The 27,799-nt window shown below is 35.0% G+C and overlaps 1 protein-coding gene across 2 annotated transcripts in view; it reads left to right on the top strand.

The window, feature by feature from the left end:
- ARFGEF1 (ADP ribosylation factor guanine nucleotide exchange factor 1) overlaps window positions 1-27,799 on the top strand; it is a 140,150-nt gene that overhangs the window by 33,797 nt on the left and 78,554 nt on the right. For both annotated transcript variants that reach the window (XM_038579444.1, XM_038579445.1), the window contains exons 2-6: window positions 11,128-11,158; window positions 11,659-11,815; window positions 20,038-20,184; window positions 21,554-21,733; window positions 24,617-24,893. In XM_038579444.1, coding sequence (XP_038435372.1) covers window positions 11,128-11,158; window positions 11,659-11,815; window positions 20,038-20,184; window positions 21,554-21,733; window positions 24,617-24,893 — 792 coding nt within the window. The remainder of the gene's footprint in view (window positions 1-11,127; window positions 11,159-11,658; window positions 11,816-20,037; window positions 20,185-21,553; window positions 21,734-24,616; window positions 24,894-27,799) is intronic.

Here is a 27,799-nt window from a genome sequence, read left to right as displayed (position 1 = left end):
TTGCTATTTTTAGTAAATTTACTGAGCTGTGCAGCCATCACTGCAAATCAATTTTAGAACATTTTCATCACTTTTATAAAATCTCTCCTGTCTGTTAATGGCATACTTTCTCTATAGATTTGACCCTTCAGGACATTTCATATAAATTGAATCATATAGTATATAGTCTTCCGTGTATTACTTTTTTCTTAGCATAATGTTTTTGAGTTTTATCCTTGTCCTAGCGTGTATCCGTATTTAGTCCCTTTTTATTGCTGAATAGCATTCCACTGTATGGAGTTGATGTGTTTATTGGTTCACCCATTGGTGGACACTTAGATTGTTACCAATTTTGGGCAATGGTAATGATGCCACTTTCGGCATTCACATGCAAGTCTTTGTTGTGGATTTATGTTTTTATTTTTTTGGCTAGGTACCTAAGAGTGCAATTGCTGGGTTATATGGCAGTTTTATGTTTAATTTTCTAATGTTTTCCAAAGTGGCTACAGCATTTTACTTCCCTCCAGCAGTGGATGAGGGTTTCTGTTTCTCCCTGTCCTCCCCAACATTTGTTTATTGTATATCTTTAGAATGTAGAATAGCCATTGTAAGGGCTGTAAAATAGCATCTCATGGATTTGATTTGCATTTCCCTAGACTAATGATGTTAAGCATCTTTTCATGTGCCTATTAGCTGTTCATGTGTCTTGCTTATATGATGTATATAAAGTCTGTTCAAATCTTTTTGCCCATTTTTTAAATTGTCTTATTGACGGTTATATATCTTTACCAATTGAACAACACCCTATGCACATTCATATCTTCTATTCTCTTGCTCTTTGTCATTCCTTTCTTTTTCAGTACTTTGTACCTTCCTAAATTCTTTTTACTCCTCAAGGTTTAGTTCAGATACCACCTTCTTTTCGAGGGCTTTCCTGCTTAGCTATTACTTCTACTTCTCACTTTCCTGGTCTCTTATACTAATTATTATTTGTTCCTTGAAAATTAGTACCTAATTATTTTAAAGAGTGGAAAAATGTTAGCATTGGTGAACTTAAAATTTGCACTTTGAAATACTGAGTTTCTGCTCTGGATTTGGTAATTTATAATTTTTCTGAAGCGTGAATTTGAATCGGTTGTGCATTACTTTTCAAGGCTGGCCTGAGGAAGTGAGTCACTTAGCTAATAATTAAGGTTAGCCACTGCCTAGGAACATGGCAGCTATGGTTTCTCCTTACAAGGCAAATTATTTGCCATAGACTTATTTACAAATTTTAGGATTTTTTTTTAAGGTCTGCAGACTATCCTTTCTCAATTTCTATGGCCTGAAATTATCTTGAATTTTAAAAATTACTTTTATGTATAAGTTATATCTTCTACTGGATTTTATGATCATTTATTTATTCATTCAACAATCATTTACTGAATGTCCACTTTGTTAACATTGGCCCTGTCACTGAGTGTGTGATCCTAGATGTGTCACTTAGGTTATCTCTCTCTGTTTTCTCTTGTATACAATCAGAACAACAATAGCATCTATCTCAAAGTTGCTGGAGAATCTAGTAATAAATTTTAAAAGCACTTGTAGTAGTACCCAGCACTTGGTAACTACTCAGTAGACACTAGGTGGTTATTATGTGCAACTTGTGATAAGAACCAAAGATGCATTGGTGCATGAGACTGACAGGGTCCCTTTTTTTGCATAGTTTATAACCTGGTGAGAAATCGAAACACAGAACAAGTACTTCACTACTAAGGAGAACTAAAATGTCTCATAACCTGAGCCAAAGGCAGATGCTTAATTGACTGAGCCACCCAGGCTCCCTTCCTTGTACTTTTTAATATAAATATGTGTAAAATTTTGCTGGTCTATGCTGAGATACTTTTGAGATTTGTTTCTTTGAAAAATAATTTTATTTGTGTGTCTACTACTTGTAGAACCTTCTGATAAAATCATAAATGTATGATTACATGAGATGTTTGCTACTATGACTACAATGAGCATAATTTTTTTAGAGACTAGATACATTATTGGAAAATTTTGTGTAGTGTGAATATTTAGAGGTTAAGTAATTTTCCCTTCATTTTCATTTTAAGATTAGAGCTGCTTTTATGGGGAAAAATAGTCTCCAAGATAAAAAAAATCTCAGAATAATGCAAAAACCTTTTCAGTAAGGGAACATTGAAATTGGAAATTAATATTTATAGATTTAAAAGTAAATGGGTGCCAGCCTTTAATATTGGGCCAAGTGAAAAAATATTTACCAAAATCTTTATTGTCTTCTTTGCTTAATTTTTTAGTTTAATTTCTCAAAAAAGTTAAAATATACACATAGTGTGAAGTTTAAAAAGTACAAAGAGAAAGATAAAAAATGTTTTCTCCTGTTATCTAGTCACTTGATTTTTTTCCCTTTAGACAAACACTATTAGTATTTCTAGCAAATTCATTCAGTAAGGGTTCACACACTTATATATAGCATATGTGTTACTTTAAAAATTTTCCCTATTGTCTATTTTAAGTGGAACCTTTGTACCTTTATCCCGAACTTAAATACTTTATCTTTTAATATCCCTAACTTTGGGCTATTTGTTTTTTTTTTTTTTTTTTAAGATTTTATTTATTTATTCATGAGAGACACAGAGAGAGGCAGAGACATAGGCAGAAAGAGAAGCGGGCTTCATGCAGGGAGCCTGCTGTGGGATTCGATCCTGGGACTCCAGGATCACGCCCTGGGATGAAGGCAGACACCCAACTTCTGAGCCATCCAGGCATCCCTGGACTATTTGTTTTTAAAAAGCTCTTATAATTGGAGAGAGTTGAACATCTATGAAATGCTTTCAATAAATTTTTCAGGAGGGGAACGCCTAGGTGGCTCAGCGGTTGAGCATCTGCCTTTGGCTAGGGGTGATCCTCTACGAGGAGCCTGCTTCTCCCTCTGCCTGTGTCTCTGCCTCTCTCTCTCTCTCTCTCTCTCTTTGTCTCTCATGAATAAATAAATGAAATCCTTTTTAAAAAAAATTGCCCAGGGAATCCCTGAGTAGCTCAGTGGTTTAGTGCCTGCCTTCGGCCCAGGGTGTGGTCCTGGAGTCTCGGGATCCAGTCCCACATCAGGCATGGAGCCTGCTTCTCCCTCTGCCTGTGTCTCCACCTCTCTCTGTGTCTCTTGTGAATAAAAAAAAAATTTTAAAACTAAAAAATTAAAATTGTTCAGGTTGTTGTTACTCAGTATTTATCACATTGTTTTTATCACATTTTTTAAAAAGATTTTATTTTTTTGAAGGAGTGCATGTGAGAGAGAGCTCAAGCAAAGGGAGTAGCAGAGGGAGAGGGAGAAGCAGGCTCCCTCCTGAGCTGGGTGTTCCGCATAGGGCTTCATCCCAGGACCCTGAGATTGTGACCTGAACCAAAGGCAGGTGCTTAAATAACCAAGTGAGCTACCCAGTGTATCTGTTGTTTGTACCTTTTCATATTTAAAACTTGGCAAAAAAAAAAGACTAAACCCAGCTAAAACAAAGCACTTTCATACCTACCTCTTTGATAAACCTCGTATTCTTATGGGATAAACAACTAGATATTATCATCCCCATTTGAAAACTCTATATACTAAGGTTTAAAAAGTTTATACAGTGACAGACCTGGGGTTTGACTCTTGTCTTTTGGGGCCTTCAACCCATTTCTTTCTAATGTATTTCATTTCTCTGACCAAGCTTGAAATAGAACCCAGGGCCCTGACTTACAAAGCAGTATTCTTTCCATGACCCCCAAAGCTGCTGCTTCTGCACATCTTATATTGAGCAGAATCTATGAAATGTCTGATTGTTTATTTACCACTAAGGTTGTTAACAATTAGTACAATAACTCTGTTCTTTTTGATTTTCACTGTAGTCACTGAAAGTTGTTGACAGTGAACAGCCACTGTGTTCTTTTCTATCTAAATATTAAGTTCCATTAAAGGATAATTTTCATAATTCATGGTTTCTTTGAATGCTTATTTTCATTTACTGAATTTTCTTATATTTATCTATATTTAATACTTTAGTGTTATTAGGCAGGCACTTGATCTGAATTTTGTTGAGATTTTCATTTTTTATTTTAATTAAAATTTTTTAGACATAAAGTCTGGAGTGGAAGAAAAAGTTAGTGACTTGGAATATTTATCACTCAAGTCACATTCCTAGTTTTGGTTTTCATAACAGCGGGACTCCTACTTCTGAATTAATAAGCAGCATATGGTTTTATTTGTTAGAAAACTAGTTGTGATAACATTGTGAAATTAATATTCTTTTTCATTAACAAGTTATTGAAACTCAGCCATTTGCTTTGGGCTTCTTATAAAAACCACACTTAAGTCATTTTGCACCTCCCTTGAAGTGTAAGTCTCTTCAGATTTTTTATCTGTAAAATGGGCATGCTGCTAAGATTGTGTGCTATTCTAAGAATAAGATGTATGTAAAACAGCTCTGTAAATTGTAAAATACACAAATATGAGGTACTTTTTGTTTATTAGACTTGTTCCTATTCATGTGATTTTGGTGGGCTCATTATAGTTTCATCATCTTAGAAAATATTTCTCAAGGATCTCAGTATCGTTTATATGCCAGGCATTCAAAAATCAGTTTCTGTCTATTAGGATTTATAATCCTAGTTTTAAGTTATTTATTTTGGAAAAATTATTTAAATGCACTTGAGAACTTAAATTACACATTATTTTTGGCCAGAGATCAAAGCCTAAATTTTAAAAGTTTTACAATTGTACAGTGCCTTTCTGTTAGAGATAATTAAAAAATTTAAAGATGTAAAGTTAAATACGGAAATTCTAATTTAAAGTTATTTGTAAGCTATCCTTTAGGTGGCTTTTGTTGTTTTATGATGGAAACTTCACTTTTCACCTTTACTTGAGAGTTTCACTGATATTCAGACAATTGAGGTCAATAATAATAACATTTTATTTTATTATGCTCACAGATTCTCTGTGTGTTGGGATTTCAGTTAGGGTGTGCTGCTGTTCAACAGTTTCTGGGGCCTAAGCTGAGAAGACCCAAATGTCTGGGTGAGATGTGAATGGGTGGGAACCAGAATTCTCTAGAGACTCCTTTACTTATCCTGGGCTCAGCTGGGATTGCTGACTGAACTTCCATGTGGCTTATGCTTGTCATATCAGGGCTGCTGGGTTCCAAGAGTTAATAGCATTACAAGAGAATCAGTACTAGAGTAAGTAGCCACTTACCCTTCTTTGACCTAATCTTGTAGTAGTTCTCTGTTGCTTTCCCTGCATTCTGCTGGTTGTAAATGAATCTCCTCGGGGAGGATCTATATCTTGGAGGGATTCTGGCAAGGTCACTTTGCAGATGGGCAGATTCATGGGAGATAATATAGTGACCATCTTAGAAAAAATACAATCTGCTACATAGTGTCCTGATTTTCAAATTTATAGGTCTTAATACCTACTGGATAGTGCCACTGAAACATTTCAGTGACTTAAAATAAAACACTACCAACATGTACCTCTTCTTCACTCCTGCTCTTTTACCTCTACTTTCTCACATAGTGAGAAAACTGCATTTTATGTATAAGTTAATGGTACCTCTACTATGTAGTTACGCAAGCCAGATCTCTTCTTGCTAACACTGTTTCTCTAGATAAGTGAGATTGTTTCATTGGTTTTCTTTCCAGGTGTTCATCCCTATTGTCACAACTTTAATTCAAGCCATTGCCTCCTCTTTAGGTTATTGTAGCATTCTATTTAACTTGTATATTTTAATTTAATCTTTAACTGTATGAAATGTGGTTCTAAAGTCACACAATTGGCTTTGAAAAGATAAACCTGGTATATTATATACATCCAAAAGAATGTTATTTCTCAAAGTAATTCCTACATTTGTACTTTTTAATGTTTTTGTTTAAAGTTGCTTTCATACATAGATATTGTCATAGTTGATCAAATCCCTGTTCTTAATTGATCCTATATCATCTTTATAGTTTGAGTTACAGGATTCTGGAGACTAATGAAAGTTACGTACTCTTTTTCTAGAATAATGCTTGCACACACACACAATTTGAAATGGTTCAAAGAAGTACTAAAGTTAAGAACTTTTGTTTTGTGGTCACATACCATTCTTCATACTTGGCTCCAAGCCAGCTATGATTAATTGGTAGTTAGAATATGATTCCTTTTCTAGAGAATTTTCCTTCTGTGAGGTAATTCATTTAAAAGAAAGAAGCAGGCAGGAAGGAACTGCAAACAGTGAATTCCACAAATATTTTTGAATACTAGCATTATTATGATAATGGATGCATATCCTCCCACACTTACTTCTTTGAAGGAGACAGCAGTTTGGGTGTATAAGTTCTAATGTGTTTATTAAAAACTATTAATTTAACTTATAAGATGTTTGCTTAGATTACCAGTTTAGTTTGCATTGAGTAAATACTGTTCTACCAACTAAAGATGAAATGATGTCATGAGAAGTAGCTATAAATCATTTATAGTGTATAGGTAATAGAATTTATTGAATTGTGTTGGTCTTATTTTGAAGTTTATTTGTATCTTCAGGGGTTGAAAAGAAAGCTGCTAAGCAAGTTGTTAGTAAACATTATGAGAGGGAATACTTAATACACTTAGGAAATCAGTCATAAAACTTGTATATAATTAGTTATTTTTCAGTAAATCATTCCTTCCCGAAGTCCTGTGCCTTATCAACTGTGTTCACTTGGTTCCAGTTATTTAATATACCTAAAGGAATAAAATTCACATTTCTTCCAAAGTACTTCAAGTCTAAATTTTTATTTATTTATTATTATTATTTTTTTAAACATTTTTTTAAAGATTTTATTTATTTATTCATAGACACACAGAGAGAGAGGCAGAGACATAGGCAGAGGGAGAAGCAGGCTCCATGCAGGGAGCCCGATGTGGATTGCAGGGAGCCCGATGTGGGACTCGATCCCGGGTCTCCAGGATCACACCCCAGCCTGCAGGCGGCGCCAAACCGCTGCGCCACCAGAGCTGCCCTCAAGTCTAAATTTTTAATGCTAATTTACAATGACCCATTTCCTCCAGTTTTAATCTTTCTATATATATAATGCTGTGGTTGTGTTTCATGGTTTTCAAAATTTTTATAAAACTAGTTCAAAGGAATAGGGAGAGTAAATGGCTAGAGAGAAACTAATTCCTAAAAGAATTTCAGTAATACAGTTTTTTTAAAGGGTTAAAACTGCATAGTTTAAAACCCTAAATATCACTAAACAAATTGATCATCTGATTTTTAACTTCTTTCAGCTCAGAAGTGATGACTTTTCTTAAGACATCCAATATTATCTATTTGTGTTGTCTAGTGTTTCCAAAGCAGTATGAAAAGATATTTTGCTGACTGCAGTCATCCTTGTCATGATTCTGACTTTAACAGCAAAATACTTCACAATGAAGCACTATGTGGTTTTTAGTTTGAGTACACTAATACTTCTTAATTTGGTGCTTTAATATTTTTTTCTCCCGGTGTGTTTTCTTTAATAATTGATAATTAATTAGTTTACTTCTTGATTCTACTGTTGATGCCAACATGAAGCAAACTGTAACCAAGCCTTAATTTATTAAAATAGGTAGTTGCCTCAAGAACTGTATTACTGGATATTCATTATAAGAAAACTGAAAAGGAATTCCTTTTTAGCATTCACTGAAACACTAGTCCAAGAATTCTTATAAGTACAAAAAATGGATGGATAAAGCCAAAGCCATGGTAGGTGAAACCTGTTTTCCACTCGTTTCTTTTAACTGCTTTATAGCAGTGATTCTTAAATTTGTTTGTCAGAATCCCCTTGAAGCTATCTAAAAACACACTCTACACTTACAGTACTGATTCAATATTTACTGATTCAGTAAGTCTTTGGGTCCTGGTGGTAGTGATGCTGCTGATCCTGAGAGCATACTTTGGGAAGCACTGCTTTATAATGTTTGTCCTGATAATCGTAGAATGAATTTCTCAGTACAGTTGCATTAGTTAATAGTAGGTTGCTTAAATATAGGATAGTGTGTCCTGTATGATACCCTAAGACAAGCGAAACTAGTTTCTGGATCACTGCTTACTAGCTGTTTGACCTTAAAGTTATTATTTAACTAAACTGATCCATAGTTTCCTTCTTGATAAAATAAAGAGTTGTCCTTTGAGGATGAAATTAGATAATGTGTGGAAAAATGTTTTAAACTCTACATTGTTGTGCAAATAAAAACTAGTATTGCATATTCTTTAAAAATTTCAACTTGTTTTAAAATATTGTGGCTTATTATATTGTTACTTTTAGTATTATGACAAATACTTATTTTCTGCCTCTTCCTTATTGCCCCTTGTCCTTTTTTCTTTTTTTTTTTTCCCCTTGTCCTTTTAATCTTGATTACTTTTTAGTGACAGTGTATTTCAGCTTAAGTGGCCTCAAATGGCTTTGAAAAGAAACATATTAAAATGAATACATAGTCTTTTTTTTTTTTTTATAATTCACGTATTGTACCTTTATTTTTGAAAATGAATACATAGTCTTAATGGGACTCTAAAAATACAAACATTTTGCAGGACCAGAAAGATAACCCATGTAAACTATGTTGATAATCAGCGGGAAGAATTGTATTTCTTCTGCAACCTTTAAAGATTTTATCAAAACATTTAAAACTTTTTTACTGTGGGTTATAAATGTATAGGGAAAGGAAAGAGGAAAACTCATATTTAGTACAAGATAATTTAAAACATTAGAAATAGTGAGTTAAATTGTTTTCTTCATTAAAAAAGCTTTTCTAGATCAGTTTGAACAGTGTTTGCTTTGTATAACTTACAATATAAAGATAGAAAAATATATAGTACTATCTGATTTAGAGAAACATCACATTCAATGTAGCTTATGTTGGGTATGTTTTATTTATGTTTAATAGTTTTAGACTATTTAAATACGGACATTTAGGGGCGCCTGGATGGCTCAAGTCAGTGAGTGTGCAACTGCCGATTTTGGCTCAGGTCATGATCTTGGGGTCCTGAGATTGAGTGCACATCAGGCTGTGTGCTCAGTAGGGAGTCTGCTTGAGATTTTCTCCCTCTGCCCTCCTCATCTAAAATAGATAGATAGATAGATAGATAGATAGATAGATAGATAGATAGATAGATGATAGATAGATAGATATGGACATTTAAAAATAATGGAATTACAGAATAAAATGGTTCATAGAGTCTTATAAGTTTCTTTGAACCATAATGTTTTAGAACTGAGTTCAGCAAACCATTTTTATAAAGGGCTTTTCAGGCCAAGAAGAAAAATCAAGGATATTATATAAGTACTTACATACTAAGAGGAAACAAATTTACATAGATTTTTTGTTGATGAGATTCCAAATAATCATAATTGAGTATAAATTTTGTAATCCTGGTCTAATGAGAATTCTTTTAGGTGGAGTAACATCACTCTTCACTAGATTTGAAAGTTAGTGTACCCTATTATCAAAATGATTGCAGATACTCAGCTGTAAAAACTATTCTTAAACTCAGGAAAACAGGTGGTGCGTGGCTTTGGCACATGAGCCATAGTTGTTGACTGATGTTTTAGAATATAAGGGACTTTTGCAGTCATCTAGTAGTGAAGTGAGGGTTGTTTCCTAAGATCATACAGTTATTTAGTAATAGGCGGTGTCAAACCATAGTGCTTTATAAAATGAACTACTTCTGATGTTCTTAACGAATATATTATTAACCAGAATACCCTATTTCCTGCTTATTTTATAAATGGAAATTCACCTTCTACAAAAATTGCCACCTTACCCCTTTCCCTACTTTATATCTTTTTTTTCCTTACTTGAATTTTGCAATACCTCAGCTTCTTAAATAATAATGATAATATTTTAAATGAAAAATACGGTTTTAAAATTTTTAATGAAGACTTGGGACAGTTTATCTTCCATTCGTCTGTACTGTATTTTTTAAGATGATTTAAATTATTTTCAATTATATGTATTGGTGAACTGTACAGTTTTTTTTTAACTGTACAGTTTTAATAGCCATATACAGATCTTTGGTATGAGACATTGTGAACTTTTATTGAGTAGTAGTTTAAATACCTATGGATACTATTTTCATATTGTCCCCCTTCCACTTCTACCACTGGTAAAAAAATTTTAATACTCTATTTAACACATTTGATCAATATTCATAGATATACCTATGTAATAGAGTGGTTAAGAAACCAGCATCTGGAATTAGATTATCTAGTTGTGAAACCTGATTAGACATACACCCAAGCTATGTAGCCCTTGAGCAAATTATTTAACCTCTTTGTGCCTCACTTTCCTGATCTTTAAAATGAAAATGCTAGTACAGACCTCATAGGGTTACTGTGACAGTTAATTATGCTGGTACATGTAAAATGTAATAGTGCTTGGCACATGGTCTGTTCTCAACAACTGTTGTTTACAATAATAGTAACTGTAAATGTTTGAATGTTTTTCTTCCACATTTCAAACAGGTTTAATCAATTAAGCAGACACCCTAGCCTATTAATTAAGTCTAAGTGTCTTTTATTAACAGGTAGGATTTACCTAATTTACCTCATAAGTTATATACCACAGAAGGGAAAATTTCCCATTGAACTGGGTATGTGTATTTTACAGTGCTGTATATAGTCCTAAGTAGAAAAATTGGTTAAGTATCAACACATGTACATGGTCAAGAGGTTATAGTCCTGGTTTAATAATCTTGAGATAATCACAAGAATGATATGTTGAGTCCCCCCCCACCCTTCACTGAACATGTGCCCTGTATTTTAGAACTTGAATACAATATATATAATACTCCATTCTGAATGCTTCTGGTTGGCATAGTTACTTGACCAAAAAACATTCTACTTTGAGAAAAGAAATGCTTTGGGAATTAGTAATTTACAGTTGTACCTATCCTTCTGGTTATTAACATATATTCTTTGTATAGCTTCATAAGATGATTTGTGTAATTAATACATTTAATAGCAAGAGAATTTTAGTACTGAATTTTCTTTTGAATTTGCATTCTTTCCAACTTCTTATAGACGTTACACATTAGTTTGCAAAAACCTGTAATCAAATTACTTGATGATCTTTCTGTTGTTAAGTTTTCTAACATATGCCTCTTTTTTCCCCCGCAGAGGAAATAAAAGCGGAAACTGAAAAACAAAGGTTCGTGGGGTTTCTTTTCTAGTAAAAATAATTTGCAGGCATATCAGTCTTGGCTAAAATACTTAAGTGGCAAATTTTCTGTATATCATCTTTATAATAAAATTAATAAAAATTATTTTTAAGAAATAGAAGCCAAAAAAGTTCTCATTAAAAAGTATATAAAGGTATTCCTGAAATACCATAGATACTTTGTAAAGTCATTGCATAAAGACTTTGATTCATATTTAGAAAGTTTACTAAACATTTAATTACTTGTAATTTAAATACGTTTTAAGTAATAACTATTTTTTTTTCTTGCATTTAGTTACAGCTCTGGCTACTAGCTTTTGAACTGTAGCAAGTTATAATTTCTCTAGGGTTTGCTTACCCTTATGAAATATGGGAAGATGACAGTTGGTTTAGCAAAATTCCTTTTAGAACTGAAATTCTGTGTTTTTGTGTGAGTTCATCCTCAATATGAAAAGTGTGATACTCTAATCAAACCCTTCTTTTTCCTTTAGTCCTCCTCCTGGAGAAGCAAAAGGTGGATCAAGTACCCTTCCACCAGTGAAATCGAAGACAAATTTTATTGAAGCAGACAAGTACTTCTTACCCTTTGAATTGGCATGCCAGTCCAAATGTCCCCGTATAGTTAGTACATCTCTTGATTGTTTACAGGTATGTATAAAATGGCATTATCTAAAAACTATTTAATTTGAATGTGTTTCTAATTAAACATTACTCACAATTGGGATTCATTTTCCATTAAAGCCTTGAATATTCTCTTTGTGATAAGAAACCAAATGGTTGCTTAATAATTGCAAATAGGATATTCCTAGTTTAAGGGTAACAAAAATCATTAGTTAGCTTAGTGAGATACATTATCTTTACTTAGTGTTGATTTGGTCTCATTTTCTATTAGTGAAATGCAAAAGCTATAATACGTTTAACTTGCTGATGACTTTACATACATCATTATTTGCGATGATTGTACTAAATGCCTGCTGTTTTATTTAAAGCAGGAGGTTAATATGGACAAGTTAGTGTTTATATTCACTGCTGGACTGTAGCTCTGATTTTTATTTATGTCAGAAAAATTCCTTAAATCTTTCATCCTATTTTATTTACACACACACAGAGACACACAGTATTCTTTTAAGATATATGTAAAACTTCCAGATGGGAGGGGTCTTTCTCTTTTCAGGTGTTTTCACTGTTTGGGAAATTATACCTATTGAACTGACAATTCAGTGGCTAGGAAAAGACTATATTCATATGATTTTTTTGGGAAGAGAGATGAAATTCATTTGATTTGTGACTTGTCTTTGAAAAATTAAAATTATGGTATCTATGGCTTTCAGGGCTATAATGGCTGATGAATGAATAAATCTATGATCTATGATTTATTATAGCCAGTGCATGGAAATTGGATTTTCTGCATTTTCACAGATCTGATGTGGAAAGAGATTTTGAGTCATTTATTTATTTTTTATTATTTTTTAATCTTCTAGAAGTTTATTTATTTATTCTTTTATATATTTTTTATTGGAGTTCGATTTGCCAGCATATAGCATAACACCTAGTGCTCATCCCGTCCATTGCCCCCCCTCAGTGCCTGTCACCCAGTTATCCCATCCCCGCACCCACCTCCCTTTCCACTATGCTGTATTCGTTTCCCAGACTTAGGAGTCTCTCATGTTTTGTCACTCTCTGATTTTTCCCACTCATTTTCTCTCCTTTCTCCTATTATCTCTTTCACTATTTTTTATGTTCTCCATATGAGTGAAACCATGTAATGATTGTCCTTCTTCGATTGAATTACTTCACTCAGCATAATGCCCTCCAGTTCCATCCACGTCAAAGCAAATGGTGGGTATTCGTCGTTTCTCATGGCTGAATAATATTCCATTATTCCATTGTATACATATACCACATCTTCTTTATTCATCTTTCGATGCACACTGAGGCTCCTTCCACAGTTTGGCTATTGTGGACATTGCTGCTATAAACATTGGGGTGCAGGTGTCTTGGCTTTTCACTGCATCTGTATCTTTGGGGTAAAACCCCAGTAGTGCAATTTCTGGGTCGTAGGGTAGCTGTATTTTTAACTCTTTGAGGAACCTCCACACAGTTTTTCAGATTGACTGTACCTGTTCACATTCCCACCAATAGTGCAAGAGGGTTCCCCTTTCTCCACATCCTCTCCAACAATTGTTATTTCCTGTCTTGTTAATTTTCCCCATTCTCACTGGTGTGAGGTGGTATCTCATTGTGGTTTTGATTTGTATTTCCCTGATGACAAGTAATGCGGAGCATCTTCTCATGTGCTTGTTGACCATGTGTATGTCTTCTTTGGAGAAATTTCTGTTCATGTATTTTGCCCATTTCATGATTGGATTGTTTGTTTCTTTGCTGTTGAGTTTAATAAGTTCTTTATAGATCTTGGATACTAGCCCTCTATCTGATAGGTCATTTGCAAATATCTTCTCCCATTCTGTAGGTTGTCTTTTTAGTTTTGTTGACTGTTTCTTTTGCTGTGCAGAAGCTTTTTATCTTGATGAAGTCCAGTAGTTCATTTTTGCTTTTGTTTCATTTGCCTTCATAGATGTATCTTGCAAGAAGTTGCTGTGGCCAAGTTCAAAAAGGGTGTTGCCTGTGTTCTCCTCTAGGATTTTGATGGATTCTTGTCTCACGTTTAGATCTTTCATCCATTTTGAGTTTATCTTTGTGTATGGTGTAAGAGAATGGGTCTAGTTTCATTCTTCTGCACATAGCTGTCCAATTTTCCCCAGCACCATTTATTGAAGAGACTTTCCTTTTTCCAGTGGATACTCTTTCCTGCTTTGTCAAATATTAGTTGACCATCGAGTTGAGCACCCATTTCTGGGTTCTCTATTCTGTTCCACTGATCTATGTGTCTGTTTTTGTGCCAGTACCACACTGTCTTGATGATCACAGCTTTGTACTACAACTTGAAATCCAGCATTGTGATGCCCCCGGCTCTGGGTTTTCTTTTTTCAGTATTCCCCTGGCTATTTGGAGTCTTTTCTGATTCCACACAAATCTTAAGATGATTTGTTCCAACTCTCTGAAGAAAGTCCATGGTATTTTGATAGGGATTGCATTAAATGTCTAAATTGCCTTGGGTAGCATTGACATTTTCACAATATTAATTCTTCCAATCCATGAGCATGGAATATTTTTCCATCTCTTTGTGTCTTCCTCAGTTTCTTTCAGAAGTGTTCTGTAGTTTCTAGGGTATAGAGTCTTTACCTCTTTGGTTAGGTTTATTTCTAACCAAAGAATCTTATGCTTTTGGGTGCAATTGTAAATGGGATTGACTCCTTAATTTCTTTTTTCTTCTGTCTCATTGTTAGTGTATAGAAATGCCAATGATTTCTGGGCATTGATTTTATATCCTGCCACATTGCCCAATTGCTGTATGAGTTCTAGCAATCTTGGGGTGCAGTCTTTTGAGTTTTCCCATGTAACAGTATCGTGTCATCTGCGAAGAGGGAGAGTTTGACTTCTTCTTTGACAATGAATGCCTTTTATTTCTTTTTGTGGTCTGATTGCTGAGGCTAGGACTTCTAGTACTATGTTAAATAACAGTGGTTATTCAGAGTGAACATCCTTGTCGTGTTCCTGATCTTAGGGGAAAGGCTCTCCGTTTTTCCCGATTGAGAATGATATTTGCAGTGGGCTTTTCATAGATGGCTTTTAAGATGCTGAGGAATATTCCCTCTATCTCTATACTCTGAAGAGATTTGATCAGGAATGAATGCTGCATTTTGTCAAATGCATTCTCTGCATCTATTGAGAGGATCGTATGGTTCTTGTTTTTTCTCTTGTTGATGTGATCTATCACGATGATTATTTTACGAGTGTTGAACCAGCCTTGCATCTCGGGGAATAAATCCCACTTGGCTGTGATGAATAATCTTCTTAATGTACTGTTGGATCCTATTGGCTCATATCTTGTTGAGATTTTTTGCATCTGTGTTCATCAGAGATATTGGTCTATAATTCTCCTTTTTGGTGGGGTCTTTGTCTGGTTTTGGAATTAAGGTGGTGCTGGCCTCATAAAACGAGTTTGGAAGTATTTCGTCCCTTTCTATCCTTTGGAACAGCTTTAGTAGAATAGGTATTATTTCTTCTTTAAACGTTTGATAGAATTCCCCTGGGAAGCCATCTGGCCCTGGACTTTTGTGTCTTGGGAGGTTTTTGATGACTGCTTCAATTTCCTCCCTGGTTATTGGCCTCTTCGGGTTTTTTATTTCTTCCTGTTCTAGTTTTGGTAATTTTTGGTTTTCCAGAAATGCATCCATTTCTTCTAGATTGCCTAATTTATTGGCATATAGCTGCTCGTAATACGTTTTAAAAATTGTTTGTATTTCCTTGGTATTGGTTGTGATCTCTCCTCTTTCATTCATGCTTTTATTAATTTGAGTCTTTTTTCTTTTTATAAGGCTGGCTAATGATTTATCCATCTTACTAATTCTTTCAAAGAACCAACTCCTGGTTTTGTTGATCTTGCCTACAGTTCTTCTGGTCTCTAGTTCATTGAGTTCTGCTCGAATCTTTATTCTCTCTCTTCTTCTGCTTGGTGTAGGTTTTATTTGCTGTTCTTTCTCCAGTTCCTTTAGGTGCAAGGTTAGCTTGTGTATTTGAGTTTTTTCCAGTTTTTTGAGGGATGCTTGTATTGCAATGTAAGATGTTCCCTCTTAGGATTGCTTTTGCTGTATCCCAAAGATTTTGAACTGTTGTATCTTCATTTTCATTAGTTTGCCTGAATCTTTTTAAATCTTCTCTAATTTCCTGGTTGACCCATTCATCTTTTAGCAGGATGGTCTTTAACCTCCACGTGTTTGAAATCCTTTTAAATTTCTTCTTGTGATTGAGTTCTAGTTTCAAAGCATTGTGGTCTGAAAATATGCAGGAGATAATTCCAATCTTTTGGTATCAGTTGAGACCTGATTTGTGACTCAGTATGTGGTTTATTCTGGAGAAAGTTCCATTGTGCACTTGAGAAGAATGTGTATTCAGTTGTGTTCAGATATAAAGTTCTGTAAATATCTGTGAAATCCCTCTGGTCCAGTGTATCATTTAAAGCCCTTGTTTCTCTGGTGATGTTGTGCTTAGAATATCTGTCATTTGCAGAAAGTGCCATGTCAAAGTCTCCTACTATTACTGTATTATCTAAGTATGTTTTTACTTTGGTTATTAATTGATTGATATACTTGGCATCTCCCACATTAGGGGCATAAATATTCATGATTGTTAGGTTTACTTGTTGGATAGATCCTTTAAGTATGATATAGTGTCCCTCTTCATTCTAACGAACAGTCTTTTGGATAAACTTTATCTCATATGAGGATTGCTACCCCAGCTTTCTTTTGAGGACCATTTGAATGTTAAATGGTTCTCCACCCTTTCATTTTCAGGCTGAAGGTGTCCTTAGGTCTAAAATGAGACTCTTATAGGCAGCAAATAGATGGGTCTTGCTTTTTTATCCAGTCTGAAACCCTGCATCTTTTGATGGGATCATTTAGCCCATTCACGTTCAGAGTAACTATTGAAAGATACGAATTTAGTGTCATCGTAATACCTATTCAGTCCCTGTTCTTTTTTTTTTTTTTTAAGATATTATTTATTTATTCATGAAAGACACAGAGAGAAAGGCAGAGACATAGGCAGAGGGAGAAGCAGGCTCCAGGCAAGGAGCCTGATGTGGGACTCCATCCTGAGACCACGAGATCACACCCTGAGCCAGGGGCAGGTGCCCAACTGCTGAGCCACGCAGGCATCCCTCAGTCCCTGTTCTTGTGGATTATTTCTTTGGGCTTCCTCTTTCTTTTTCAGTGTCCCCCTTAATATTTCTTACAGAGCTGGTTTGGTGGTCACATATTCTTTCAGTTTCTGCCTATCTTGGAAGCTCTTTATCTCTCCTTCTATTCTGAATGAGAGCCTTATTGAATAAAGCATTCTTGGCTGCATGTTCTTCTCATTTAGTACCCTGAATATATTATGCCAGCCCTTTCTGGCCTGCCAGGTCTCTGTGGAGAAGTCTGCTATTTATCTGTTATTTCTCCCTATATAAGTTAAGAATCTCTGGTCTCTTGCTGCTTTAAGGATTTTCTCTTTATCTTTGGAATTTGCAAGCTTCACTATTAAATGTCGAGGTGTTGAACGGTTTTTGTTTTTTTTGGGGGGAGGAACATCTAGATCTCCTGGATCTGAATGCCTGTTTCCCTCCCCAAGTTAGGGAAGTTCTCAGCTATGATTTGTTCAAATATGCTTTCTGGCCCTTGTCTCTTTCAGTGTTTTCTGGAACCCCAATTATATCTAGATTCTTCCTTCTGAGGCTATCATTTATTTCCCTTAACCTTTCCTCATGGTCTCTTAATTGTTTTTCTCTTTTTTCCTCACCTTCCTTCCTTGTATCAAGTTGTCTTCTATGTCGCTCACACTTTCTTCCACCTCATTAACCCTGTCGTTAGGACATCCAATTTGGATTGTATCTCATTTAATTGATTTTAAATTTTGGCCTGATTAGATCTAAATTCTGCAGTCATGAAGTCTCTTGAATCTTTTATGCATTTTCCAAGAGCCACCAGTAGCTTTATAGTTGTGCCCTGAATTGGCTTTCTGACATCGAATTGTAATCCATATTCTGTAACTCTGTGGCAGGGAGTACTGTTTCTGCTTCTTTCTTTTGTGGTGAATTCTTCCTTCTAGTCACTTTACTCCGTGCAGAGTGGCTGTATGAGCCGGCTGAGTCAAGAATATCAACCACGACCTAAGTAAATTTCACCCTAGATTGATTCTGACAAGGTCAGAGATCAGAAAATGAAAACAAAGATTAGAACAAAATAAAACAAAAGGACTACAAGTGAAAAACAAATTTTAAAACAAAGTAGTGAAAAATAAAAGGCCAAGAATCCCAAAGAAGAAGAAAAAAAAGAAAGAGAAAAGGAAAAAAAAAAAGGGAGAGGAACTAGGAGATGGTGGTGGTGAGGAAGTTGTAGTGGCGAGAGCGGTCCTAGAGGGTGATCCTCTTGGTTCTGAGTGTATTAAGTTCTGTATGTTAGAAGATGCTCAGTCCCAAATTTATATAAACTAGCAATACTTGTAGAAAGCCCCAACATTGACCACCAAAACATAAACAAGATAAAAGAGGGGGGCAGAATGGGAATGAAGAGAGAATATCTCACAGAATAAACCAGCACGGTATTCCACTTGGTTCAGGGTGCATGCTGATCATGTTTTAGAAGGTGAGGCAGTGAACACAACACAAAACAAAAAAAATATGCTGTATATCTCCCAAAATTAAATTGAGTATGTTGCAGGGAATCTAGAAGTGGAAAATATATCTAAGACAAGTAATTGTAGAAATATGAAAGTCAAAAAGGAAACTTAAAAATGAAGAAGTTGTAAAATAATGTAGTTAAGGTGGGAAAAGAGGAAAAAAATATTGGAAATTTTTAGCCTGATATAAAAATGAGTTGTACTGGAAAAAGGGGGGGGGAAAAAAAGGAGAGGTACCCTCTAGTTCTATATATTATAAATTGCTCAACTTCCCCTGGAGCTTTCCAGTTATCTTTGGTCAAGAACTTGCTCTTCCCTGGTTCTTCAAGCTGGTCTTCTGGGTTCTGGGGGAGCGGTCTGCTGTACTGAATCTCAGGTGTGTGTGCTTGGGTGGAGATGCCTCACCCCTGCCAGGTGCAAGGCTCAGTGGGAGCTGTTTGCCGGGTGAAGCCTTTGTTCCCTGGCAGCCCGCCTTTCCCCAAGCACAAGGTGAAACGAGGAAAAACAACAATGGTGGCAGCCAGAATTCCAGCTCTGGAGTCGTCTCCCCACTAGTAACTAATGTAGTCTTTCAGTCCGCACTGGCCTAAATGTTCCCAGCCTGGCATGGGTACATGGGTGCACTGATTTGCACAGCTTGCAGGGCGCCCAGTGGCAGAGTTCTCGCTGTCCTGTGCCCTCCCCGCTTCCGCCTGTCCCAGGGGGAACACAGGATTGTGGACTTTGCTCAGCACCCTGGGATCCAGGGCCCTATGCTGTTGAAATTGTGCTCCCAGTGGCCGCGGCTTCCGAAGGCAGCAGGGCACAGACATCTCTCTTTGGAGCCGGCCCACCTAACCGACTGGCTTCTCCCAAATGCCCTGCCAGCTTCTTGCTCCAGCCCTTTACTGAGATTGGTCCACAGTTTGTGGATTTTTAAAGTTCCCGCTTCTCTGGGCCTGGGCTTTCCTGTCCTGGACGCTTTTGTCACCTGGCTTTAGCCTAGTTTCTCTTGGTGCCGCTCCCCTGCTTGATTTTTTTTTTTATTTTATTTTTTCTGCCTTCCTACCCTGCTAGCAGCCAAAACCCTTCCCTCCGTAGCGTTCCGGCTGTTCTCTTTAAATCTCAGGTCAAAAAAATAAAAAAATAAATCTTAGGTCGAATTCGTAGGTGTTCAGGATGTTTTGAAAGTTATATAGGTAAGTTGGTGGGACCAGGTGAGTTGAGGACCCTTACTCTTCTGCCATCTTGCCCATTTAAATGTGATAATACAACTTTCACAAAAGCAGTATCAATAGTGATTAAATAGAAAGCAGTAAGCTACTCTCATTCATCAGAGACAAGGTCTAAGGCTTGGCTTTCTCAAAATGTTGCCTGATTGTTTTATTGTGGTTATTATGTTTCTGTGGTTATTATGAATGTAAATAATTTTATGTGTTTGTAGCTAATAAAGTTTTCTTCATGAAAGTTTGGTATAGCCTTGGCTTTGATTTTACTTTAATGTTTTTATATGAAAGGTTTCATGTATATTCAATTATACACTATAGTTTTAATGTATATTTAATTAGCATATATGTATTAGTTTAATTAGGATCTTTGTTTTTCAATTTCAGAAACTTATTGCTTATGGTCACTTGACTGGTAATGCTCCAGATAGTACAACACCAGGCAAAAAATTAATTGATAGAATTATTGAAACAATTTGTGGCTGTTTCCAGGGTCCTCAAACAGATGAAGGCGTTCAATTGCAAATAATAAAGGTAATTGATTATATAGTGAATTTGTCATTCACAATCTCTATTTTTTAAAATCTGAAGCTATTTATCTTAGAAATATTTAGAAAGGTCATTTTATGTGCTTTCCAGCTGTAGTTGAGGTCTTTTAGTTGCTTTTTAGATACCATTTGAGGAGATTTTGTTGATTATCATCTAGAAGATTATATGTCCAGTGGGCCCTCAGAGTCTCCCAGAGTTTTTCAGTTTCTGAAATGTTTGCTGTATATATTCCATCTTTTGAGTTTTAGGGCCCATGTGATGGTCCCTGTGACCCCTATACTTTCTTTTGTACTTTTCTAGACCCCTTATAGTCTGCCCTCTATTTGTGCACCGGCTTTCCAGATTCCCTTGTACCTATTCATCTGCTGTACCTACTCAGCCAATCTTTGTGCTGTAACTTACCTGGATGATTAAACTCCTTAAAAGAAAAGTCACTCAGTTGTTTTTTCAGTCTCTTATATGTTTTGAATTCTTAAGGTGACTGCTAAATGGTTTTGGTGATATATTTGTAAATCAGTAAAATTTTCCTATGCTTTTAGTACTTTCAAAATCATTTACATGTATAAAGTATTTTTCGTATGTGAATATAGCCCTTCTGAGCCTTTCCGTTTCATAGCTGTATTTACTTCACAAGTCATATCTTTATTCTAAAAAAAGCTGCCTAATCAATTGGCCTATCATTTGCAATTTCTTATCACTCATGGTTTATTTAGCATATACTTAGTGCTGACTCTGCATAGCTTTTGTTATACAACATAAAAGGAAAGAAAAAGGAGTTCTTGCTCTTGAGAAATTGCAAGTTACCCTAATGTATGAACATTCACGTAAGTTAAAGCTATTGACTTTATTGAAAGATTCACTTAGGATGATTTTAAATGCTTTACTCCAATTTAATCTGATATTTTAAAACTTTATTCTATTTGTAAACCTCTTCAACAACAACAGCAGTACATTTATTGAGCTGTAAGAAATATCTCAGAAAAATTTGGGAGTGAATAAGAAAATGTATCTTCCAAAGTTGACAGTCTCATTCAACAGATATGTCATATGAAGCATATCTGTGTTCTGCTGCAACAGAGTTAGTGCTGTGCATTTTAAGAAACTAAGTAATCTTTTTATTAAGATGAAACTTGGGCTGAAACAATTTAATTGAATAGTTTTCTATAGTTGGGTTTGGATTATTTGGAAATTACTGCCAGGTGATGATATGTATTCAAGGCTGGTAGAAATTCTTTTGGTGTATACTGAAAATTGTGTACTGGTGTCTGAAAGCTTAAATTATAAAAATATTCATATTTTTGTGCTAAAACTCTGGATGTAGAAAATTGCTTCAACTGTATCTTTCTTTTTAAAGGCTTTACTTACTGCAGTAACATCTCAACACATAGAAATTCATGAAGGAACTGTACTGCAAGCTGTGAGAACATGTTACAATATCTATCTAGCAAGCAAAAATCTCATCAATCAGACAACAGCCAAAGCTACTCTTACTCAGATGCTAAATGTTATCTTTGCACGCATGGAAAACCAAGCGGTAAGTATTAAGAAAGAGAGATTGTAAAGAATACCACAGGCATCAAATACAGAAACGAGTTTATAGGGATGCCCAGGTGGCTCAGCGGTTAAGCGTCTGCCTTCGGCTCAGGGTGTGATCCCGGAGTTCCAGGATTGAGTTCCACATCAGGCTCCCTGCATGGAGCCTGCTTCTCCCTCTGTGTCTCTACCTCTCTCTCTGTATCTGTCGTGAATAAATAAATAAAATATTTTTTAAAACGAGAGAAAAGAGTTTATAGGAAATTACAGTGAAATCTTTTGGCTTACAGAGAAGAATGTTTTCCCTTATAGTTCTGCTTGAGATCTGTGGCATTATTTTGCTTTGTTTTGAGGTTTACTGACTTGTTTGACTTTGGAATTAATTTCTTTCTTTCTTCTTTCTTCCTTTCCTTTCCTTCCTTTCTTTCGATTTTCCTTTCTTTCGATCTTCCTTTCTTTTGATCTATTTATTCATGAGAGAGGCAGAGACATAGGAAGAGGGAGAAGCAGGCTCCCTATGGGGAACCTGATGTGTGGAACTCAATTCCAAGACCCCGGGATCATGACATGAGCCAAAAACAGACGCCCAACCACTGAGCCACCCAGGTGCCCCTGACTTTGGAATTTCAAACATATTTTTAGTTGTTCACAAGTAGAATTTGAAAGACATTTATTGTCATCATCCTCATGGAAGTGTTTATGAATTGATAATATTTTTATTGTACTCAAACTTAGATGAGTTTAATGTAGATATAAAACTACCTAATTTGATCTCTTCTGCTATAAAATTATTTAGTCATTAAGTCCTCAAAAAATTATGTATCTATATTGTGGAAATACATTTGAGGGAGTAAGAGATCAGCTAAAGAATCATTTATACATATTTTTAAATTGTTCAGGTCTTCATAATTACAAATCAACCTCTAACTTTTTTTGGAACTGATTTTAAACTTCAGAATTACAGAGAGCTCTCCTTTACCCCTCTTTTCCTTAAATATCAGCATTTTTTATAACCATATTATAATAATCAGAAGGAGGAATTGACACACATTAGTGTTAAATAAACTATAGAACCTACTTGAATTTCACCAATTTTCCTACACATGTCCTTTATTTTGTTTCAAGATTCAATCCAGGATCTGACATTGTACTTAATATAAGTTTAGTAGATGATAGGGATGTTGCTGAATACCCTGCAGTACACAGGACAGCCCCTCTCCACAATAAAGAATTATCTGATCTAAAATGTCAGTAGCACTGATACTGAGAAACCCTGGCCTAGAAAGTATAGAAGTATATAGAAAATGCTTAAAGGTTTGTTTTCATGCAATAACTATTTATTTATTTATTTATTTATTTATTTATTTATTTATTTATTTATTTATTATTTTATTATTTTATTTATTATAAGAGACACAGAGAGAGAGAGAGAGAGAGGCAGAGACACAGGCAGAGGAGAAGCAGGCTCCATGCAGGGAGCCTGACGTGGGACTCAATCTCGGGTCTTCAAGATCATGCCCTGGGCTGAAATCTGCGCTAAACTGCTGAGCCACCGGGGCTGCCCACATTTCTTTTTTTAAAGGATATTTTTAGAGTTTCTATGACACTGGATTAAATAAAACTAGAATTCAACACCATGCTTGTCTGTGATTCCAAAGCATGTGTTTCCTCTACTAAACCATAGTGCCAACCTGTTGAAAGTTTAGACTGAGGGTGGGAGTGGATTATAAGTCATAGGTTCTTCACTGCTAGTTTGGAAATTGACTTTCTCATGAATGTGCTAAAGTATTGGTCTGAAAATTCTGTTCCAATTCCAACTGTGCATCTAACTATGCCCGTCAGTTTCCTTATCTATAAAATACAGAAGTTAGATCATGTGTATTATAAGGTTATTCCTACACTTTAAGTATTAAAATATTTCAATTTAGATTGATTTTATAAACTCATATTTTCACATAAACTGGAATATTACTAAGAAATATGAAATGTTCATATTTGGCACAGTAAAGTGTTTACCTTTATGGAAATTAATTCTGAGAATCATTCTTATTAGGCCATGAGGACCAAAAGAGATGTGTCTAAAAGCAATAAAGTGCTAAAAAAAGATGTGAAACCCTGTGATCTTGATCATTACTGTTTTAGCATCTTGTAAGTAAGCTAGTTTTATAGGTGGTATTGTATGACAAGTATCCTAAAATAAAACACAGATATTTGTCAATAAAGGTTTTTCATCCTTATTAAGATGACTGAGCAGAGACATAGAAGTACTCATTGCTGTTTTATTTATTAAATGCAGTTTTATTATTTTTAATTAAAAAGACATTTGACAACATGACATAATAATATGTTACACTGACAGTTTCCTCCCTCTTGTTTCTAATTTGGTCATTTCTTACTCCCTACCCCCTATAGGTAACTATTATTATTAACTGCTTTCTTGTGTATCTAGATTTTGTTTCTGTATATATTAGTAAAAATGAATCTGTTTTATTTCCCCGTCTACTTTTTCCCTTCCTTAGTGAAACTTTGATTTTAGGAAAATCCACTATTGGCAATAATCCAATTATTAGTCTGAAGCTATTAAAATTTATTTTGGTTTTTAAATTTTGTTTAGGTTATACATTCACATGATTGAAACACCAAAAATAGTGAAGAGAAGATATATACTGAAAGACTTCTATCTCTATCCTTATGTGCCAATTTCCATTGCTCTAAGAAGTAACCACTATTACTTGTTTTTGTGTGTTTTTAGTATATTTTATATTTTTTCTTCTGATGGACAAAGTGGTACCTTATATATAAAGGGTTTATAGTTGAATATGATACCTCCAAATTTTAAACAACTTATTTTACTATTATTAGAAATTATTCTATTTCTTTGCAGTTGCAGGAAGCCAAACAAATGGAAAAAGAAAGGCATCGGCAGCATCATCATCTTTTACAGTCTCCAGTAAGCCATCATGAGCCCGAATCACCTCAACTTAGATATTTGCCACCTCAAACTGTTGATCACATGTCCCAAGAACATGAAGGGGACCTTGATTCCCATACAAATGATGTGGATAAAAGCCTTCAGGATGACACAGAACCTGAAAATGGATCTGATATTTCCAGTGCAGAAAATGAACAGACTGAAGCTGATCAGGCAACTGCAGCTGAAAGTAATCTTTTTGAGAAGGGGTTGTGGGGCGTGTGTTAAGGGAAGAGTGTAGGCATGGATATTTGGGAAAGAAATGTGGAAAGGGTAATATGACTTAATGAATATCAGACACATTATGTTAATGTGAATTTTTCCATCCTACATGGCGAAGTTAATTGACTACAACACATAAGACATTTATTAATAATAGTGTGCATTCATTAGCATCTCATGAGTAGTATGATTTACAGACTTGTCTTGGAGGAGATAAATATATTACTAGAGGGGGTCATAAATGTCTGCTAGCAAGTGATACAGGAACTTCAGTTTTCTTCTTAAAATTAGCTTCATAGTGAACAACGACCTATTTTTTTAGTAAGGTTTTCTGGAATATGAAAGTTTGAGGGCATCAAAATGTTACTGGTTTGGGAAAATATTATAGTCTATAAAGTACTAAAATTAAATATGAAAAGAAATCTTTTGAGTAACCACCTGACATGCGAAAGTATTTTTACATCCTGATGTGTAGCAGTCACTGAAATTGAGATGTTCTCTGATAGTATTTTTCTAAGTAAATTTATTTATAAGAAAAGAGTGGGACACCTGAGTGGCTCAGTCCATTAAGCCACCGATTCTTGGTTTTGACTCTGGTCATGATCTCAAGTTCCTGAGAAGAAACCCTGAATTAACTCCATGCTCAGCATGGAGTCTGCTTGAGATCTTTCCCCTTTTTTCTCCCCCCACCTTCCACTCTTCCATCTTCAAGCACTCTCTGTTTTCTCAAATAAATAAAATCTTTTTTAAAAGTGGGTTACGAGATAACAAAAAATTAAATTACATTTATTTATTGTACTAATTTATTTCTCTAAAAATAATCACATGAAGTCATCTTTCACCCCAAACATTATTTTGAGCTTTAGCTGTTCTATAAAACCTCCAGGGAGTTGGGTTGTTCCCTTTGTTCCTTCTTAGATTGGTGTCAAAAAATGACGGAAATTCTCTTGCCTATTCACTCTGTTTGCGTAGAGGTAGGATGGTTAGGGCTTAGTAACAGTTTATCTGAATTCTGTATTTTTCTTTGAGAAGAGACTTCTGTAATATATTTTCAGCTCTGGATTTTTTTTTTTTTTAACCACACATCTTTTTTTATATAACAATACTGACATGAACATCAGCAGTGGCATGATTGGATGCCTTTTCACTATTTTTCATAGTGCTTTATTCTTTATTTTAAAAGGGATAATTTCCATAAATCCAAGCTAATACTCAAGTACACACAGTACTCAGGCTAATAGTAAATCTGTATTGTTATGTGATTTACATTTTTCTAGTCTGCCCTTGCCAGAATTTTACCTGCTTTTACTGCGAGTTTATAAAAGGGCTGATTGAAAGAGCTAATCCCTAATAGAGCTGACAACCTCCTTCTGCAACCCTTTGTTTGCTTCCTAGAGTTAGGAGTCTCTCATTGTTTGTCTTCGTCTCTAATTTTTCTCCCCTGAGTTTACCTCCTTTCTAGTTAGGAAATTTTTTGTCAGAAGAAACAACGTGGGCTGAGACCCATAGAATGGAAGCATCTACTGTGTATGAGTCACTTTATAGGATACAGAGTTATAAATAAAACATAATTCACTGTGTCGTAGTAATGATTATTTTGGCAGTATAGGTGTTTGCTCCCAGCAGCTGATAAGGAAAATTCTGCCTGAGAAGCATTGGTTAAGAGTGCTCCGGAGTTAGATTACCTGCTTTGAATTACATCTCTGTCACTTATTAGTTATGTGACTTTTTGGACATAATAGTTAGCTTCTCTAGTGATTTCCTATATGTAGTAAATATTACTGTTATTCTAATCTATTTCTGTTAGATAATTTGTGTGAGAATTGACTCTTGATTTCACTAGTTATTTTATACACATATTAGTGACTGTGTATATTTAAGTTTTGTTGAACTAACTTTCAGACTTTAGATCATTTTAGCCAATAAGAGCACAAAAATACAAAGCTTAGGGGCACCTGGCTGGCTCAGTCAGTGGAATCTGTGACTCTTGAGACTGTAAGTTTAAGCCTCATGTTGGGTATAGAAATGACTTAAAAAATAAAATCTTAAAAAATATATAAAAGCCTAAGAATGATGGAAAAAATATTTTGTCAAACATTTATATTTTTACTCCACTGAAGAATCTAAGTGTTACTGTATTTGAATTTTTTATAAAATAAGTTTACTGATTTGGTCTCCTTATTTATCAAATTCCCCTTGTGGCATTCAGTATTTTATAGAATATAGCAAACATAGGAGCAGTGAACAATAGGGAGGACAGGCTTCTGGAAGCCAGAATCATAAGTAGTAATGGGTGTGGGGATGGGTATTTTAGCACTATAAACTTCTTTTATAGTATAACTATACTTCTTTTAAAGTATAACTACCTTTTATAGTAATGGGAGTGTGTTTTATAGTAATGGGGGATGGGTGTGTTAGCACTATAAACTCATTTGCAGTCTGATGCCATTTGGAGTAGTAGAACAGAACAGGGTCCTGGATCTCAAAGCATCTCAAAGTGCTAGTTGAACCTTCCTTAGATATTTGCAGCATTTCAAAAAACCCAATGGAAATCCTATTTTTATCTGTAAGCTAACTCTGGAAAGTCAAATTTTATCAGTTTTCTCTTATGCTGTTCAGAAATTCTCATGGGCTTTTCAATCATTTTGATTGTTAAATTGGGGACCAAATTCTTTTTTACTTATTAAATAGAGTTTTACAATGGATATGTAGATTCTTTTGGGGAAGAAAAATAGTAAGGAAGGGCTGGAAAGTACTGGTGGATACCCAGATAGCCCTGTCTCTCTTCTTCAAGGATCTCACAAATATTAAGGCACAATGACGAGCTTGTTATTATTGATGAACTGGGCTAATCAGTGTAGGCTTTAATTACAC

Source organism: Canis lupus, chromosome 29 (genome assembly GCF_011100685.1).
Source record: "Canis lupus familiaris isolate Mischka breed German Shepherd chromosome 29, alternate assembly UU_Cfam_GSD_1.0, whole genome shotgun sequence".
Taxonomy (NCBI): Eukaryota; Metazoa; Chordata; class Mammalia; order Carnivora; family Canidae; genus Canis; species Canis lupus.
The sequence above is the reverse complement of the archived record's forward strand: the minus strand, read 5'-3'. Positions and strand labels throughout refer to the sequence as shown.